Source organism: Excalfactoria chinensis, chromosome 1 (assembly GCF_039878825.1).
Source record: "Excalfactoria chinensis isolate bCotChi1 chromosome 1, bCotChi1.hap2, whole genome shotgun sequence".
NCBI classification, from domain to species: Eukaryota; Metazoa; Chordata; class Aves; order Galliformes; family Phasianidae; genus Excalfactoria; species Excalfactoria chinensis.
The window spans coordinates 79,489,781-79,508,868 of NC_092825.1; the positions used below are offsets into that span (position 1 = coordinate 79,489,781).

Consider the following 19,088-nt stretch of genomic DNA (forward strand, 5'->3'; position numbering starts at 1 on the left):
GAACACCAAATCCATAGAGAATGCAGTCAACTTTGTGATAAAAGGAACTGATGCTATTTGTAAAGAAGGGCATTTCATTTGAATTCAGAAGGCCATTTAATCTTGATGAGCAAAGGATTTCTAAGGGCATCTTTCCAGCTTTTTGTTTTTATTATTTTTGCCTTTACTGTATGATTTAAATGAGTGAGCAGTATTGTGTGATGGAGCCGGAGAGCTCAGGATGCCTGAGAGCTGGCGAAATACTTCGTATTATTATCCATATCACTTTACACCAACCTGGCCCATGAGGGCAGGTGGAGGTAAAATAAGGGAAGTTTGGTTTTCTAATCCATTCAAATTGGCACAAACCTTTTGTGATGTGAATGGACACTGAGGTGGTTCAGATGCTGATGGCCTGAAATGGCATCAACTCAGTATTTCAAGAGGAAACTGCATGTTGCATAAAATCAGCATTGAGTTGGTCCGTCTGCTCCGGGCAGCTGATGCAATGGCTTAGAACCATTTTAACAATAAAAAAAAAGCAGTTTATTTTAAAGTGCCGCCTTTTACCTGATAGTGTATTCTATATTTGCAGGTTTTCTCTGGTAATGAAAACAGCAGTGGGCACGTCAAGCATTTCTTCAACCCACCTATCCTGTCCAGGTTTATCCGCATTGTTCCAAAAACGTGGTATAATGGTATTGCCCTTCGGGTGGAACTTTTTGGCTGTGATTTTGGTGGAGATCTGACTGCGAAAAGAACCTAGAAGTCGGGGAGCTCTTAACCTTTCAACACACAGAGCAACTTCTTCAAAAACAAACAAACAAAAAAACCCAAACCCGAAATTCCTGTAGTGATCGTACTTAATAGTTTAGATGTGCGCTTCATCAAAGGACCTAATGTGTTGCTAACAAGAATCAAGAGAGTTCTTTGGCAGGCATTCCATTCCTATACACGCTTCTTTTCCCTGGAAATAAATAGCGATCCTTTCTATTTTATATATTGCTCTTCATCTTAACGAGTAGACTGACTTACTTTATACATGGTTTTATATATTTAAATATCTGCAATGCATCTGCAGCAGAGAAAAATAATAGGAAGCTCCCGGTGGACGTTCTCCATGTGTAGGACTGAAAGGGAAAACCAGTGCAGACATGGAGCTGTCGGGCTGCATTCCAGCAGTGCCTCAATAAGAAATTATTGTAGAGTATGAGCTCACCTCCACATGTCTTTCATCTGTGCTCTGATAAAGGTAGAAAGCATCCCATCATCGAGACGTGTATCCTCTCTTCTTTGAGAATGGGGTTCACATTATTGATTTGGCTCTTACACAGCAAGCGCACTGGAAATGCTGTGGATTTTAGATAACATTTGATCTTCAGTGCCCAGGAAAAAGGAAGGATAGCCAGCAATATCTCTTGCCCAAAAATGAGAAGGGAAGAATACATGCATTTCTTACAGGATGGCTACATTTAGTGACAATACCTACGCAGTCCATGAATTTATCGTTCCAGTAGAGATTTAGCTAAGCTTTCAGTAGTGTCATTGGATTCCATCCTGCAAATTAATTGCAGAACTTGCGTTTATCACGTGGTTTCCTTGAGAAGTGTGGAATTCTTGAAGCTGTTTCTGAGGCTCATATGGTGTCGTCCAGCTTACTTAAGTCCTTGTATCTTAGTGCACACTTCAAAATAAGGATGTAAAGCAGGAGCATAATTTTTTTTTCTATTCAACTGTCAAAAACTGTTGTCATTTTTCACCAAAAATAAAGACAACACCATAGCATGAAAAGCATCAACGCTTTAATTCATATGTTTGCCTTTATAGTAGTACATCTTTGCCAATAACTAGTGAAATTTCCAGCACAGAAGTAAAATTTTCTGTTGAATAGGAAATTTCAGTGCTAATTAGAATTAACTTGAAATTGTGTAATAGTATGAATTCGGTTTGTATTATGTATTAATTCAGTATAATTCTTTCATCTTGAAAGATGGGTTACTTAATATTTTATGACGGTGCTTAATTTATTTTAATTTGATTAATTTAATTTTATTTTAATTTGATGCATCTACTAAATTGCATCACAAGCTGTATTCACTTGGAAGAAAAAAGAAATTAACTTTGGATTCCCTAGAATATAAATATTAAATGCTTGCGAAGTTTGGCAGAACAATAATTGGGTGTGATAAGTACTGAACAGTCTCTGTTTGGGGTCAGCCTCTTCTCCCAGGTAACAGCAATAAGGTGAGAGGTAACGGCCTTGAATTGCACGAAGGGAGGTTCAGGTTGGATATGAGGAAACATTTCTTCTTGGAAAGAGTGGTGAGGCATTGGCACAGGCTGACCAGGGAGATAGTGCGTTCACCGTCCGTGGAGGTGTTCAAGAACTATGTAGATACGGACATGATTAGTGAGCATGGGCTGACAACATGGACTAAGTGATCTTAGTGGTCTTTTCCGACCTTAACAATTATGACTTAAGAAGGCTTAAGAAGTGCTATGAAAGGTTGTAAGTAAGTAATTTTTTTATGTGCGCTTAGACAAGTGCAGGACCCCACACATCTGCATCGGTTTTCCAAGTTGGAGGCTGTGCTGCTTGCTAACAGATGGGACTTTGGTCAGTTTGAGCCAGCCATCCTGCTTGTCCTCTCCCAACCTCTTGTGTACCCCTAGCCTACAAGCTGGAGGTACAGAGTGGAAAAAATAGAAGACCTTGACACTGTGCAAATGCTGTTCAGCAATAGCTAAACTACTGTCAACATTGTTTTAGTCACAAATCCAAAACTCAGCACCATCCCTGAAGAAAATTGGCTTTGTCCCTGCCAGATCAGTATGATGTCCACTCATTATTCCATACCGTTTACGTCACACTCAATTCTTACAACATCTTCAAGATCTTCACTAACCACCACCTCACTTCTCTGTGCATACACAGATATTATTCTCTTAGCCTATGGTTCGCTCCTGTGAAACATCGAGTTCATAGTCCATGACTAGGGTTCCGTTTGCTAAGATCGTTGCTCAGAAGGGGGGGAAGTGTTGTATTGAGTTACTGGAGTTCCAGCACGTCCATCACAGAAGAGTTGCCCAGGCAATCTGCCAGCCTGGGTACATGGCCAGTGCTGTTATCAAAATGTTCCTAGGCACAGCAGAGTAAGGTGATAAGTGCATTAAACAGCAAAAGCCAAAAACAGTCTCTAACCAGCACTAGACTAACAAACATTAAGGCTTGGGACCTTGCCTATTAACAGCTAAACAGCTCAAATAGCAATAAATCCTCTGGCACACTGATTAAATCTGCCATTATCTCAAACCCCTTTTTGGGCACCAAAAAGGACTGTGACAGTGTAACAGCAGCCAGCAGGCAAACCCCCCGCCCCTTTGCTTGACAGAAGGGGCAAAAGCAAGAAACATTTGTGGATCGACATAAAGACCATTAACAAGCAAAACAAAGTTAGGAATTAATTCACTCCTTCCCATTGGTGGGCAGAAATCCAGCCGTTTCCTGGAAATTAGGGCCTCAGTATACCAAATGCCATGACCTTGAATATCCCTCCTTCCTCGTGCTCTCCCCCAGCGTTCACAGCTGAGCGTGACGGCATGTAGCACAGAATATCCCTGTGCTTAGTTTGCACCAGCTGCTGTGGTTGTGTCCTCTCAGCCTCTCACCTGCCCGCTTGCTGTAGGCCACAATGGAAACAGGGAAGGCCTCGATGCTGTGCAATCAGTTCAGCAGTAGCCAAACTACTGGTGCCTTGTTAATATGGTTTTAGTCACGGATTCCAAACAAAGCACCCAGGGGTTACTGTGAAGAAAATTAACTTTGTCCTAGAGGGATGAATTACTCAGAGTATTTCCACACGCAAATGGGGACAAATTCCTTCTGTTCACAGGAAAGGAGATGTGAAAACATGCCCGCGTGGGATCTGCCAAACCAAACTGAAGGTAATCTCTGCTTAGTGGGCACTTTGGTGGCTGGAAAACAAAGAGTTTTCATCACCCTGTATGAAGCAGGCAGCACAGATTGAATCCGCCGAGGCTTTAGAAAATGTGTAGTCAAAATGGTCAGACTCGCTCACCACCTTTTACAGGCCATGGAATAAATCCTGCGTATGTTGAAATGAACTGCAAAATACTTAAGGGGAGCAGGAATTCCCGCAGGTCTCTCAAAGCAGAGAAGAAAGCTTTGCCTCGGAACATGAAGCAAACAAGCTCTTTTGGACTAAGGCAGAAGTGTAGTGCTGGGCCTGGGAGTTGGCACATCTCACCAGTAACGTTTCCCCTCAGCCTGGGGGTGCCTTGTACTGCCCTCCTGATCCAAAGGCCCAGAGCTAACTGTCTGTAGCTTCAAATGAATGATAAACAGAATTGCTGCCCTCTAATGCTTGTTCCAGCTTCCAGGTGGCCTCGGGGGATACAAAGCACCTCCGGATGGTGGTACAGGGATAGCAGTGCACAGATCCCTGTGCTTTTCTCACTGGATGCCACTGAGCGTTCCCTTCTGCTTTCCAGAGGCAGTGACCGTACTGGGTCACACAGAAATTGTGCAACAGGTTGTGGAGGTGAGGTGGATGTACACATAAACACAGCTGAGCAGCTCGGACAGACACGTGAGCTCAATATTCAGGCAGTTTTGTACAGACTGAAAAGTCTCGAGCCAGTTCAGGCTGCAGAGCGCCCTTCTCGCTCACAGAATAGATGAAGGCTCCATGTTTTGCTGGTTCATTGCTGGCAGTTCTGGTCATGCCTCATGCATTGCAAGGTAGTAGGACTGCAGCTGAGCCGGCTCACCTCCTCCAAGGTGTCCTGCTGTTTGCCAAGTGTGTGGCTCCCTTCACAACACAGGCAGAGCAAGGCCTAGTGGGAATACAAAGCTGCATGTTACACAGGGATCAGAGTCAACGTGGATTGTCTGTCTGTGTTCACTCTCCCATAAATCTCCCGAGATGTGCATGAAAATAGATGCAAAGGAGGATCTGGGCTTTGGGACACTTCATGTGTTAGAGATGTCACTGAGTGTGCGTGGCAAAAGCAAAGCATGCCCTTGCAAAGTGCCAAGGAAGCTCTATGGAAAAAGCATCAGGTAGGAATCTTGCAGGTGTTCAGCCTTCAGCAGCACCCTGATACAGCTGAGAGCACAGGTGGCTTAACCAGAATATCAGGACTGTGCCAAAGGGGTAAAACGATTGCAACTTTATATGCAGTGATGTGCAGGAGGTACATTTCTGAGAGGAAAGGGCCTTTTGGAGATGTATCTGGAGGAGGAAGGTGTGAAGAAAGACTGTTTATTAACGTGTTAATATCTATCACCACAGAAATGAGATGCAACACTGTCTTGGGGTGACCAATTGCTGTTCCCTATTAGTGAGTCATTCACTCCACTTAGTGAGTGCTGAACATTCTCCTTCTTGCTCTCACTCCTTCATTTTGTTTATTCATGGTCACTGTATCTCATCCACCCAGTTTATCCACTCGGTCTTTCCTATCATTACCATGCCCTATTCTCCATTTGTTTGTTACACCCAGTGTTTGCATTATGCTTTAATTACAATAACCTCCATCTTCATGGAACCTGGAGAAAACTTTCCAAACTGGGACTCAGAATCATTCTCAGGGCTCCTGGGAACATCTGTGACGCCATTCCTAATAGGAGAAATGCTACACTGAGCCCACTGTGACCCAGATATGTCTAAAGGCACAAATTCAGAATGGCCCACATGCTTCTATATTTAATGAGAGCACTGGGTTTGTTCTAACTCCACTTGATCTACTGCGTGCATTTTCACCATTCACCATGAATATCTGCACACCAGTGTCCCCATCTGGGGCAGATTTAAGTGAGGGGAGCTGGATGAGACAGACCTTCAAGGCTGCAGCCAATCTGTTCTTATAGGTCACTACAATCTGTAAGCCTTGTTGTAAACTAAGCATGCTTCATTTCAGAAATAATTTGCCCTTTTTCTACCTCTGTTACATTCCAGCGCATACGCTAGTTAGTAAAATCTATTTCCTCGGATTAATTAAACAGAAACAATCGTGAATCCACAGAACTTAGCTGCCTTCTCTCACGTGCCATTGTCTGCAACTGAAGCGTGCATCCCATGCCGAACCAAGTATCCTCTAGGGCTGGCAGTTCCAGCCTCACTTAAGACTAAAAGGGTCGGTAGGATTCTCAGAGATTCATATTTCCTCCATTGCACTTGTGCTTCTTCGTAGACAAGTTGAAGATGAGGGCTTGGTTATTGCTACCCAAGTGGCATTTGTTTTAATGCAAATTGCATCACTGCATCCAAGATCAGACTAAGTTTTTCAATGGATTCCCTATGGCTTTGGTTTCCTGTTGCCATTTTAACTTCAGGATCATACCACAGGGATGATACAGACCTGTCTGGCTAAGTCCTTGTCTTGTGCTCCTGGATGTGGTACTAAGGAATATGGTTTAGTGGGCAATATTGGTGGTAGATGGATGGTTGGACCGGATGATCTTGGAGGCCTTTTCCAGCCTTGGTGATTCAATGATTCTATGATCACTGAAGCTGGTCAGGTCTTTCCAGTAAGAAAATGTTTTTCTCAGAAAAAAAACAAATAGATTAATCCCATGTGGAAGGCATTTATTTTCAACACTCTTCGCATCATGCGATAAGAGAAGCTAGAAGTGAACAAACCTGCAGCTTTGGAAAGAGCCACGCTGCTGTCTAGCGTGAATGTAATTATAACTAACCTCCTTGAGCCTTAACGTACTGTTCTTAGTAGAATAGAGGGGATGGAGAGAGAAATAAAGACTGGGAAAGAAGTGAAAATCCAGACAACAAACTTGTTTCCAAAGGAAGAAAGCGTTCTGTGAGAGCAAAATAAAGCGAGTTCTTTGGGGAGCAAAAGAAACCCTGAGAAAGCCTGGAGTGCTTCAAAGAATACTTTGCAGGTTCTTTTGCTTACAGAGAACTTGGAGGTCACATCAAGGTTCACTGACTGCTGTCTGTATCACCTCAGTAAATGCACTGAGCTGACATAACTTCTGCTCTGGCCTGCAACCACAGCTCCGATCCAGTGGTGTAATTGTAAGGCATGGGCACCCAACCTTTAAGTTTCCCTGGGTTGAATGAGTGAAGAGGAATTGTCTTGGGCCACATATACGTAGTTGCTCCAAAAGTAATGCCTCCTATTTATTTCCATGGAAATGACAACAGATACAAGGAGCACAGTAACACTACAAATAACAAACTGCATAACCCTATTGGCCCACCACTTGAGTTGGCACCGCACTGTGCCCCATGTCCCAGTCCCAGCCTTGCCAGAAGGTAGCAAACCACTAATGCCAGACAGCATAGGATCAGAACGTTTAGCTGCATTTTACACAGCTAAGTATTCTTATTGACCTAGAATACTTCATAGCCATATCTATTCATCTATGATGATGGAGATAATAAAAAAAACCTGCAATTCAAGGAGTCTATCCTGAGGCCAAGAAGAACCTGTTCTTGCACAGCCAGATGCCTACTGAGGGCTTTTATTTGGCATCTCCATGCACTGAGCCCCAGCTAGGAGGCAGAAATGCAGCGGCAAAGGTGGGAAGTCCTCGTGTGAACTTTCTATGGCATCAGCTAGTTTGGGGAACAAACCCTAGGCAGGTAGAATAGGAAGCCACAGCAGTGGTAGCAGCGTGGTGAGCCGTGAGGGTGGGAGGGCTGCAATAGTAACACACCGAGTGAGTTTTCCTTCTGTCCGTACACAAGAGGGCCATCAGTCCCCCCCCTCCCGCACACACGTGCTCTTCTCCCAGCGCAGCCCTCCCACCTCCCGCTCCCCATTGGTCGGCCTGCCCGGCAGGAGGAGGTTTCGCCCAATGAAGGGGCGGCGCGCAGTCCCGCCTCCAAAGCGCTAGCGAATGGGCTTTAAGAGCCGAGCGGCGGGCCGGCGGCTGGAGGTGCCTTTGGGGAGGGAGGTGACCTCTCAGCCTCCTGCGCCGGCATGGCGGGGCCGCGGGGGGCCCGGCCCGCGAGGAGTGGCCCCGGCTGCTGCTGGGCTCTGCCCACCGGGCTGCTGTGTGCCTACGGCTTCTTTTGCAGCGTGCGGCCCTCGGAGCCCTTTCTCACCCGGTACCTGCTGGAGCCGCATAAAAACCTCACCGAGACGCAGGTAGTGGGGGCGCCCGGCGCTCTTTATTTCCGTTGGCCGTGGGGTGCTCAGCGTCTCTTCTTCTCCCCCCTCTCCTCAGGTGTTCAACGAGATCTACCCGGTGTGGACGTACTCGTACTTGGCGCTGCTGTTCCCCGTGTTCCTGGCCACTGACTACCTGCGCTACAAGCCCGTGGTGTTGCTGCAGGGCCTCAGCCTCATCATCACTTGGTTCTTGTTGCTCTATGCCCAAGGGCTGCGTGCCTTCCAGCTCCTCGAGTTCTTCTACGGGATGGGCACAGCCACGGACATTGCCTACTACTCCTATATCTACAGCGTGGTGGATGTGGACCTGTACCGCAAGGTCACCAGCTACTGCCGCAGTGCCACGCTGGTGGGGTACACGGTGGGCTCCGTGTGCGGGCAGCTTCTCGTGTCCCTGGCAGGGTGGTCCCTCTTCAGCCTCAATGTCATCTCCTTAACCTCCATCTCCGTTGCCTTTGGCACCGCGTGGTTCCTGCCAATGCCACGGAAAAGCCTTTTCTTCCACCACGCTGCCGCTCAGCCCTTCAGTTTGGAGATGAAAGTCATGGACTGTAAGAATGGGGCCATCGTGCAGGACCAGCCTGGTGTGCCAAGGGTGCCTGGATGGGAGGATGAAGTCAAAATGCCCTTAAACAGGGAGGGACATTCAGCAGAGAAAAAGGTGAGCTGCATCCCCACGTACCTCATGTGTTTGTGTATATACATATCCACAGGTGCAAAAAGCATCCCTTCGCCCATCCCACTTCTTCAGTTATGGCACAGGAAAATCTTCCTGGTTTCCTGTCTCTGGTAGAGCTCAGTAGGCTACTCCTTCATTCTTCTGAAGTCTCACTCTGCACCTATCGCAGGGTTTTGGTTACAGCTCTCTAGCTGCCAAACCCCTATCCAACCTTACAAGGTGTATCTCAGGATGCTGCAAGTTCCGTGCTTGTCCAGATGCAGTATTTGCTTCTAGACATGCCTGCGAATCTCAGAAGAAAGAAACAGATCTTCCTGCACCTGTGTCTTGAACACAAACTTGCTCCTCTGAATGTTAGTGCAAACTGCAGTAATAAGCTGTGTAGCTATTGGATTCTGCCTTGTGTTCCAGGAAGGAAGCTGTGGTAGCCCTGGAGAGCATTTACAGACTGGCGCTGGGTATTTACAGGGGGGCAGAAATATGGATAGATTGCAGGGAATACCTTTGGTGTTCAGTTTAGTGTATCCTACTTGTGCACCACAGTTGATGCCAGCAGTGCTGCAGGCTGTGAGTTTGAGTGCAGTCAGTGGGGGGGCTCCTGACTGTTGCAGGCTGTTAAACACGTGTTTGCAGCTGGGTGGGATGTGAGATGGTTCAGTGGTGGCACAGGGTGGGCCTGGGGCCGGCACTGCTCTCAGCCATGAGAAGTCATGCTTCTCTGAGAGCAAGGCACAAGGTAGGCATGTCTGCTGCTTTAGGCAGCTGACGTGTGATTCATCCTGGCAAGCAAGCCAGTCCCTGGAGAGAGAGGAATGGGGAGTTGGGTTTATATTCATTCAATTTTAAGATGAGTTGTGTTATTTCTGTGTGTGTCAGGGCTGGGGTTTGCTTGCCAACAAGGGGGCTTTGTGCCCTAGCAGCCAGGCAGCTGTGGTTTGGGCACAACTTGCACATACCCAGTTGCTGAGATGACAAGGGGAAAATGAAATGCTGGATTGAGTCTTTCTTTTGTTCTCTTTTCTTAAAGGAGGGATGTGTGTATCGTTATCTTGCTCTGCCTTCTGTTGGGAAGGAAGGGCAGCAGTGTGGCACCTCAGTGTTGTTTGCACGTGCTTCTGCAGATTTCCTGCTTTTAGGGCAGGAGTGGCTTTGCTGAGGAGATTAAAAGCAAAAGTGTATTTATCCATGTTCTACTCGCCTGAGTATCTGTTAAACAGGACTGAAATTGGGTGCTAATAACAATTACAGGATTAATGTTACCTCTCTGCCCCTTTTATTTATCTGGCTCCCACCCCCTGTTGCCAGGGATATGACTGCTCCAGAACTTATATTGGGGAAGGTGGGAGGGAGGAATTCAGTACCAGCCTGGGGTTGGGTCACACCAGGTGCCAAAATCTGAGGGGCGCTGCTGCCTGACTACAGCCTTAATTAAGGTCATGGCAACCACGTTTGATGAATGTACTATTATTTGCACAACCACTAATGTACAGAAGCACTGCCAGGCGAGCGTGAAGGGGGGGGGGGGGGGGGGGTGACTGATGGGGCCTGTCCTGCTTATCAGGCACAAGCCTGCGTCAAGCTTGCATATCAGAGTCTGCAGTGTGTGACGGTCACAATCACTGTTTTTCCTGCACCTAAACTTGTGCTTTGTGTGGGTGCTGACCTCTTCTCACGTTGTTCTGATGGACTTTGCAGAAGTGGCATCTGTGCAGAGTAAGCATCTTGCCTTTGATAAAGCACTGAACCAAGTCAAAGCATTGGACCGTGTGCTATTAAATAGAGACGCTCAGAAATCGGTGATACTTTGTGAGGTGTAAAAGGGGAGCTCAGGACAGAGTGAGACCACAGCCCTTATTGGGGATTTCAGCAGAGACATCTCAAAATGAGACTTGTGGTTCAAGGGGAGCGATGTAGTGCCGAGGCTCTGTGTGCAGGAGCTCACACCTACAGGTTTCCCTGCAGGGAGTTTCAGCTCATAGGGGGCTGGAGATGCAGCTGGGATCAGGGTCTTGACTGAATTACGTCCTGTGTGAAGTAACTGCAAGCAGCTCTGGCTACAAAGTGAACACATGCTTGCTTCCTCTGCTGATTTGGCACAAAGTGGTGAGGAGCGTTATCCCTTGTCACTAAGATTGATTACTTAGAATTTGTTCTCAAACCCCTTTGTGGGTCTGTTCCTCCCCCTTCTCCCTTCTGGGTTCTTTCTAGAAAGATCTGGTAGAGAAAGATTCACCCCGCCTCATCCCCTCTGTCAAAGAACTTCTATGTGCAAGAATTGTTATTTGTGATGGTGTCTGATGGAAGGACCTTTCATCCTCTTTAGATCCTCAGACAATATCTCTCTTCTAAGAGCACTGACTGACATTAACAGGGATAGAGAGTGGTGCAATGACGCACCATCTTTGAATACTTAACCCCTGAATGCTAGTGCTAAGGAAAACTGACTTTTATCTGTGAGGAGAAATACTTCTAAACATACTGTTACTTGAACTCTTTCCGTGCTGATCCAAACTCAGACTTGGTAGGATTTAATAAATGAGCGGTCAGTGATGCTTTTGCCTGTGAGGAATGACTGATTTCTGATCTTGTTCCTTCAAGGTGGATGTTGCCCCACATCTCTTCTCTTACCTGTTGGTTGCTCATGTAACGCTTCTGGTAACCAGCAGGTACTGCTCTGTAATGAAAGCCAGAAAGGGGAATGGAGGGTGCTTGTGACTGAGGCCTTTGGTCCCATGTAAAGGGTCAGCCCTGGTTAGGGCAGGACCCAGCTACTGGGACCTCTGTGTGATGGGGAATCCTTCTTGTTCATTGCTTGCTGCAGCTTTGTGTCTTAAAGTGGTTCTGCTACTCATCAGTGACCAGACCTCTTGGAAGCTGTAATTTTGCAGAGTAGCCTGAAGGATTTATAAACGGACTAACATTTCTTTTCCCCTCCCTCTCCAACTTATGCAGGAGCAGAAAGTAGATGCCTTACAAGTGCTCAAGGATCTCTGGCAGGACTTCCTGCAGTGCTATTCATCTCGGACCATGCTGTGCTGGTCAGTCTGGTGGGCACTGTCTACCTGTGGCTACTTCCAGGTCATCAACTATGCTCAGGGCCTGTGGGAGATGGTGCTGCCTTCTCACAGCACAGAGATCTACAATGGTGGTGTGGAGGCAGCCTCAACATTGCTAGGTAAGTTGCTAATGCACAGCTGCTCTGCTGTGAGAAATGTTTTATGTCCCTGAGTGTTGCCAAAGCATGCTTTGGAGGTGTATTATTATTCCCCTATGCATGCAGGAGAAGGAATCTCTGCATTTGACATGAGTCTCCCATGATATGCTTGGCCTCAGGAAGGAAAAGAATTGGTAACAAGGGAAAGAAGTTTCCAGTTCAGTCAGCATCTGGGTGCAGAAATAACAGGTCACCTAAGTGGTCAGTTGATATGACAGAGTGGAGAGATGCCATCCAGAGAGACCTGGACAAGCTTGGAAGGTGGAACGATGTGAACCTAATGAGTTTCAGTAAGGCCAAGTGCAAGGTGTTGCTCTTGGGTCAGAGTGATCTCAAATATGTGTACAAACTGAGAGGACTCAGAGTAGCTCTGAGGAGAAATATTTGAGGGTCTTGGCAGATGAAAACTGGACAAGTGTATGTTTGCAGCCTGAAAGGCCAACTGTATCCATGGGCTGCACCAGGAGAGGGGTGGCTAGCAGGATGAGGGATTGTCCCCTTCTGCTCTGCCCTCAAGAGGCCCCATCTGGAGCACTTTGTTCAGGGCTGTGAAGACAAGCTAAGAAAGCTGGGCTTGTTCACCTGGAGAAGGCTCTAGGGAGACCTTGTTGTATCCTTCTAGTACTTAAAAAGCACTTATAATCAAGAGAGAGAGAAACTTTTTCCCTGGTGTGATAGTAATGGACAAGAGGGAATGGTTTTCAACTAAAAGAGGGGAGATTTAGATTAGATGCTGGGGGAAGGCTTTTACTCAGAGGGTGGTAAGGCACTAGCACAGAGGAGCTATGGATGCCTCATTCCTAGAAGTGTTTAAGGCCAGGCTGAACATGACTCTGGGCAGCTTGATTTAGTGTCTGATATGGTGGTTTGCAGCTGCCCACATCAGGAGGGTTGGAACTTGATGATCTACAAGGTCCCTTCCAACCCAAGTCATTCTGTGATTTTATGTATAATAGGACTAAGAGGGATCTGAGGTGATCATCCAGTAACCTGACTTTCTAGGCAGTAATGCATACGCTCTCACTTCTGTTTTCCTGTTTGTAGAAGAACATGAATGTGCTTCATTTCTCTCTCTTTACCGGAAGTCTCTGATCTCTGTCCTGGTGCATCCCAGATTTTATCTGCCATTGTCATGGCTCTTAGTCATTCTGTGACCAGTTATGAGCAATGTCTGTTGACTTTCATAGAAGACGCTGCTGCTATCCCTGCCTGTACATGTGCTGCTCTGCAGAAGGGTTTGAATAGAGAGTAGTGACTCATACGGCTCTCAGCTTCCTGGCCTGTGCAACATAAATATTATTCTTTCTAGTCAGGTCAATTGACTGTTTAGCCACATTTATGCAGTTTCTTAAGGTTGTGGCTGACCTTCATCAGGCTGAGATGTGAAAACAGTGAATTGGCTATACAGGTCTAATTGCTGGACACAGGCTGTATATGTTGGTATGATAAGATATTGGGCTGGTATAATATTGAGCATCATTGGGAGTACAGCTTTGAGTTGTCCCTAGATCCCCAGACACTGAATGTCTCAGAGTTAATGAGATGATGGAAAGAAGGCTCTAGGATCTAGCTTCTTTTTGCGTCTTAGTGTTTCTCTACTAGGGAGAGCCAGGCTTTCAAAGAGCAAAAGGTACAAGGTACTACTACAAAGGTAGTGTCACAGCAAGCACTGGGAAGAAGAGTTTGGGTTGGGGTGAATGTGTTCTTTTTCCAAGGCAAAAAGAACAACCTTTTCCATTCTGCAAGATTATTGTGAGTTCTGACAGGATTGCAAGCTTATGCCCTGACAAAGAGCCTCTGTGTTTTGAGATATTTCTAAGAGAACAGTCCAGCTGAGGGCTACGAAGCCTAAATGCTGCAGTGCGGGACTTCTGTATGGTGATCAAACACTGAATACAATCCTGTTTTTCAGAGCTCTACTGTAAACCTCCTTTTATCAGTATGCTGTTTGTCTAGTTCGCTGTAGTGACACAGTAGCTGCATTACAATATTGGTTGCTCTTTGACTTGTTTGCAAAATGAAGCCTACTTCAAACAGGGATTTTCTTGTAATAGATATTTTGGCTTCTCAGTAGTTACAGCTGTGGCAGTGCATGAAACGTACCTTGTCTGCTGTTTGAGAAGGGCATATTTCATGCCACCCATCTTGGAATCTGGCTTGTCCCAGCTCCTCCTTTCTAAAATCCAGCAGGATCTACAGACCGGTTCTGGTTATAAAGGCCTGTTTGTGCAGTTAGTGGTAACATTTATTTTCCTTTTTTATGGCCTCATAGTTTGTAATGAAATTTTGTCCTTTTAGATCTGGGTTTGATCCCATGCTCTTACTTAATGAGCCCAGTGTGAAGATGACAGTAAGCGTAGGTTTTTCTGCCTCCTAAATGAGAGTTCTACCAGCTACCTGTCAAAGTGGGTATGCACCCAGTGAATGCAGACCCTAAAACACCACAACACTGTTAACAGGGTGCTTCTGTGAAGCAATGTTTGTTGCTGTTGCCTGGCTGACAACACTTCTATGATCAGAGCAACTATGGTCTGAGTCACGAGGTTGCTGTGTTTATGAAGCCAGGGAGGAGATTTCAGGAGGAGTCAGTATTGACCTATTTTGTTTTTCCCCATAAGCATAAATAGGTGCTTAGAGCCGCTAAGGTGTGCACCTTAGTATCTTCCACTTCACTTGTGTTTAGCTAGTAGAGGCTCCTAAAACTGTGTCCAAATTGTTCCAAGTGCAGTAACTAACAGTTATGCTTTCCTTCCCCTCACAGGAGCTGTTGCAGTATTTGTTGTGGGTCACATAAAAACATCCTGGGCCATGTGGGGTGAAGTGGCACTTGCCCTGTTCTCCTTTCTTATTGCTGCTGCTGTATATATTATGGACACTGTTCACAACATCTGGGTGTGCTATGCCTCTTATGTTGTCTTCAGAATTATTTACATGCTGCTAATCACAATAGCGACGTGAGTATATACATACATCATATATATATTTTTTTTTAATGTGAATTGCTCCTAAGGCTACAAGTGCTGTGAAAGCTGACCTGTATTCTATATAAGCAGTGTTTCACTCACCCTGATTCAGGAGATCTGTTGCAAGGGTTTGTGTTGTGATTCATGTTGGAAAGTGAGGCCCAGTGGTGTGTATTTTGCTGGAAGTGTGCCAAGCTCAAATGGCTTTATTTTAAAAAATACCTTTAAATGTTTAAAGATATATTTTCCTAAATGCTTGAATATTAGTGCTTCTTGCCAGGGGGATCTATTGCTGTAAACATGGCTGGGGTGAAGCGTTAGCCATGAGGAGAAAACAATGCTTTATCCATATTATGGGGTCAGTTTTCCCTATCATGTACTGGAGAAGACTTCTTCAGGGTCACCCTTTGCTTTGAGGAGGTAAACAGAGCTGTTGTTGAGCTTCCATACCCAGTGCTGTGTGACAGCCCAGGTACTTTGGAGGGGAGACAGTGAAACTAGGAACTGCAAAGGGGTTTCTGTTCAGGATTCTGCAGGGGGTCAATGGCCCACACTGAGGTAGGCTGATGCTTAGAGGTTGCCAACAGTTTTTGAGATTAGAGGGCATTGTACCTGTTCAGACAGCATCAGACAGAGCTGCTTCAGTAAGACTGAAACCCACAGGCCTCCCACATTATCTGTAGCTTTTTAGATGTCTCTGGAGTCTCCACTAGTCTGCTCTCATCCTATTTAAGCAAGTATACTACCAGTGCAGCTAATTTAGCTGTAGTAAACATGTAGCTCCTCAGGTTGCCTAGGCGTTTTAAATGGAGATGTTCTTCCTAGTTTTACATTTCCCTTCTTCTTTCTCATCTTTGTTTCTACCCATCCCTGTCTTTCCAGGTTTCAGATTGCTACAAATCTCAGTGTGGAGCGGTACGCTCTGGTGTTTGGGGTCAACACATTCATCGCCTTAGCTCTTCAGACTTTACTCACGTTGATTGTTGTGGATGCCAGCGGGCTTGGGTTGGACATCTTCACCCAGGTATGACAAGATGTTTTTCTTTACTGGTGGGATGGAGGAAAGTAAAACAGGCTGTGAGGCTTCTTAGCCACCAGTTTCTGGGGCAAGGGTTTGCTGATAAAGAAATGCTTACTAATTCCTAATGTTTAAGAAGAAGGAAGCTCATGAATTAACCTTCTTACATGATTAGTAACTGTTTTGTTTAGTCACTTTTTTTTTTCCTTCTCTTCCCTGCAGTTCATGATTTATGCATCTTATTTTGCGGCCATCTCCCTGGTGTTCTTGGGCAGTGGCTTATACAGTATTATGAGAGCACACAGAAGACAAGAGCAGGTGCAAAACAGATCTCCTGAAAGCTGTTAGTGCACTACACGAAGACTCTGTGGCCATGTATGAAGACAGAGGTCTGTTTTTAATCTCTGCCTTTTCTTCCCAAGGCAGCCATCTTGATGGTACTTGATCCATGTTTATACTATATTAGTAGTACACTTTAGAATGTAAACGTACTAGGTCTTACTTATGTAAGAACGAATATCTTCTCTCTAAAATGCCTTTTGTTCTTCTGTTGCATGTTTGGGATGTGCAATGAAGAACAAATCTCAAAGAATATATATATAAATGAAAGCCTTGGGAGGTTTTAGTCTAAGGCTGTGCATCTGGAGGCTGCCGTTGAAAAGGCAGCTTTAGGATTGCCTGGTCAGCCACTATTCTTTCTTCTTGTTAAGATGCTGCTGCGTGAAGGGTGTGTTCATAGACCTCTTTCTGCAGAGACCTGGGCCAAGGAGAGGCGGTGGCCTTAGGCCTGTGCTCTGCAGCATAGCTCTCACTGTGCCTGCCCTATGATGCTGGATGCTCTGTTTTGAGCACTCTCACACTTCAGTTGCTGCATACACACATGCTCGCTTGTACTTTCTGCTGTTTGTCTGCCATCTCTGCTGTCAGATTTTTTACTACAGCTGATAGTCTTACCTCTCTAAAAGCTTAACCGTGTCCTGGGGCAACTTGTGACAGCACCGAATTGCTGTCAGCAATGCTACTTCTGCTGTGAAGGCCTGTGCCCAAGGGAATGTAAAGCTACAGGGGAACCCTAGAGGGATCCATTTCCAAGTGGATGAGATGCTAGTCTACAGAACCACCTGATGTCCTTGCCTTTGTCCTCTAGGGTTGCAGATTCTTGCAGTTGTAGGAGTCACTGATCCATAACCCCGACAGCTGGGCTGTCTCAGTGGAACAGTGGATGTGAGTGCACCACTGGAGGGGGAAGGTGACTTGCAAGATTTTTAGGCTGTTGCTAGTGACCTCAGAATTGTGACTGCAGTTACTGTATTTACTTCAGTTACTTTATTTAATAGAATGAACACCTGAGGTTTTGAGAAATACTGATTAACTGCTGTCACTCCTTCCCTCTTCAAAGCACCTTTGTCTCCGGTGGGCCTGCATCCACTAGTTCTGCTTCATCTTTCCACTTAAGCAGAAAGAAAAGGATATTTGTGGGAGAAGTGGGTTTTTATTTTCTTTTGTCTGGTCTTGGCAATTTGAGTCTTGCTTCATACCTGGTTTTTAATATAATTTATTTGTTCCAAATTGCTTCAGCACCGCCAAGGAGTTACACAGAGCTGTCCTAGACTTGGGCACCTGGGTACTCAGGCCCCATGACCAGCACAGCACTGTGGGCATGTCCTCTAAGTTGTCCCTGTTGCTGTGCAGGTTGTGGTTTTAAGCATACGGAAGAACTGGCAAGGGAGAACATGTTGTACAGTCTGCTTCTTTTCCGTGCCTACTCCTTGTGCAGCTGGAGTTATTCCAGTCAGCCTGAAGAGGCAACTGCATTTTATTGCTTGGTCTGTCTTGTGCTGTGGAGAACTCACAGTTTTTCATTTGTGTGAGCCTCACTCTTAACCACACAGTGAATGACTAACACGTTTGAGGTATGTTCTCTGGGGTCTGTGGAGCTCTTCCAGGCTGGCTGTGCAAGGAGATCTCTCCAGAGCTTCATAGTGCCAGCAGCCCACCTCCTGAAGTGTCAGGGCTCAGCTGTAGTGACGCTGACACACATAAATTTAACCACCTTATCTTGCGATAGAAACTTGAAGCCATTTATGTGTATATATTCCGTTATTTAATGTGTTGAAACAAAAACTGAAGCTGTGAAGTCTAGCTGACAGGCTGCCTTGAGAAAGGAGTAGAAAGAACATTTCCTGTCCTTTGGGCTCCTTGGGCTGATGGCAGCTGTGACATGAGATGAGGCATGGATACATGGCACTTGTATCAAGTGACTGAAAGAAGCAGCTTAATTTTACTGTTTTTCTTACAGAGAATAAATATTTGATGGGCTGCAACCCAGTTATTTAAAAACAAAAAACCAAAAACCAAGTCAAATAGCTATGAGTTACAGCAGTAACAATGATTTTTTTTCCTACCAAAGTAATGAAATGGTGGTAACTGTAATAGAGCAGCGTGCTACACTGTGTACATCTTCAGGCCTGTCAAAGTATGAAGGCTATATCCGGATGTTCTTATGCTGTGCTGCTGGTGTGGTGATGAAATGCCAGTGGCTGATTGCAGCGGTACGCAGAATTACTGATGCCTATGAAATTCCATAAGCATGTTGATACTGTTGGGAGGACCTGTTCAGCTTGTTTCTATTTGTATAGATATTTTTGTTAAATAAAACTTTTTCAGGATATCATGTGTGGTCAGTTTCTTTGTATTCTGTTATCTTGCTAATCCATAGTATTGCTTCTGCCATTTAACTTCTGCAGGTTGTCTTGAGCATCAAAAGTCTGGACAAAGCATGCAAAGAGAACCAAGTCTTAAAGAAGATGATAGTTGACTGTTTTGTGTAGGTTTGCAGTACTCTTTGCAAGTGTGTTGTGTCTTGCCTTGGGGTTCCTTAGTTGCTGAGCAGTTCAGAAATCTCTGTAGTTCAAGTATGGACTGGTGCAGTTGGGGGAGAAATGTGGTGGTGCAGAGTAGCTGTGGTCAGGAAGCACAAGCCTTGTTAAGGTTGGCTGTTGGCAGGTGTGTTTACTATGCAGGAAGACCTTTCTATTTATATCATCTGAATAACAAAATTGAGGTTCTAAGGAA

At 45.5% G+C, this 19,088-nt stretch overlaps 2 protein-coding genes across 2 annotated transcripts in view; both read left to right on the forward strand.

Moving 5' to 3' along the window:
* The window catches only part of F5 (coagulation factor V), a 34,405-nt gene extending 32,258 nt beyond the window's left edge, over positions 1-2,147 (forward strand). Inside the window, exon 25 of the mRNA XM_072361537.1 lies at positions 575-2,147. Within this exon, the coding sequence (XP_072217638.1) occupies positions 575-745 (171 nt within the window). The 3' untranslated portion in view covers positions 746-2,147. The remainder of the gene's footprint in view (positions 1-574) is intronic.
* Positions 2,148-7,917: 5,770 nt separating this feature from the next.
* On the forward strand, positions 7,918-18,683 carry SLC19A2 (solute carrier family 19 member 2). Its single transcript, XM_072339447.1, has 6 exons — positions 7,918-8,115; positions 8,195-8,800; positions 11,771-11,993; positions 14,794-14,986; positions 15,878-16,019; positions 16,236-18,683. The coding sequence occupies exons 1-6, from the start codon at positions 7,948-7,950 to the stop codon at positions 16,359-16,361; spliced, it is 1,458 nt and encodes a 485-aa protein (XP_072195548.1). The 5' UTR covers positions 7,918-7,947; the 3' UTR covers positions 16,362-18,683.
* The last annotated feature ends 405 nt before the right edge of the window (positions 18,684-19,088 follow it).

Bases quoted from the DNA above. Each gene is read 5' to 3' on its own strand.
- SLC19A2 (XM_072339447.1), top strand. From the start codon at position 7,948: ATGGCGGGGCCGCGGGGGGCCCGGCCCGCGAGGAGTGGCCCCGGCTGC. The intron at 8,801-11,770 runs GTGAGCTGCATC...CAACTTATGCAG, and splicing joins GACATTCAGCAGAGAAAAAG to GAGCAGAAAGTAGATGCCTT. The intron at 14,987-15,877 runs GTGAGTATATAC...CTGTCTTTCCAG, and splicing joins CTGCTAATCACAATAGCGAC to GTTTCAGATTGCTACAAATC.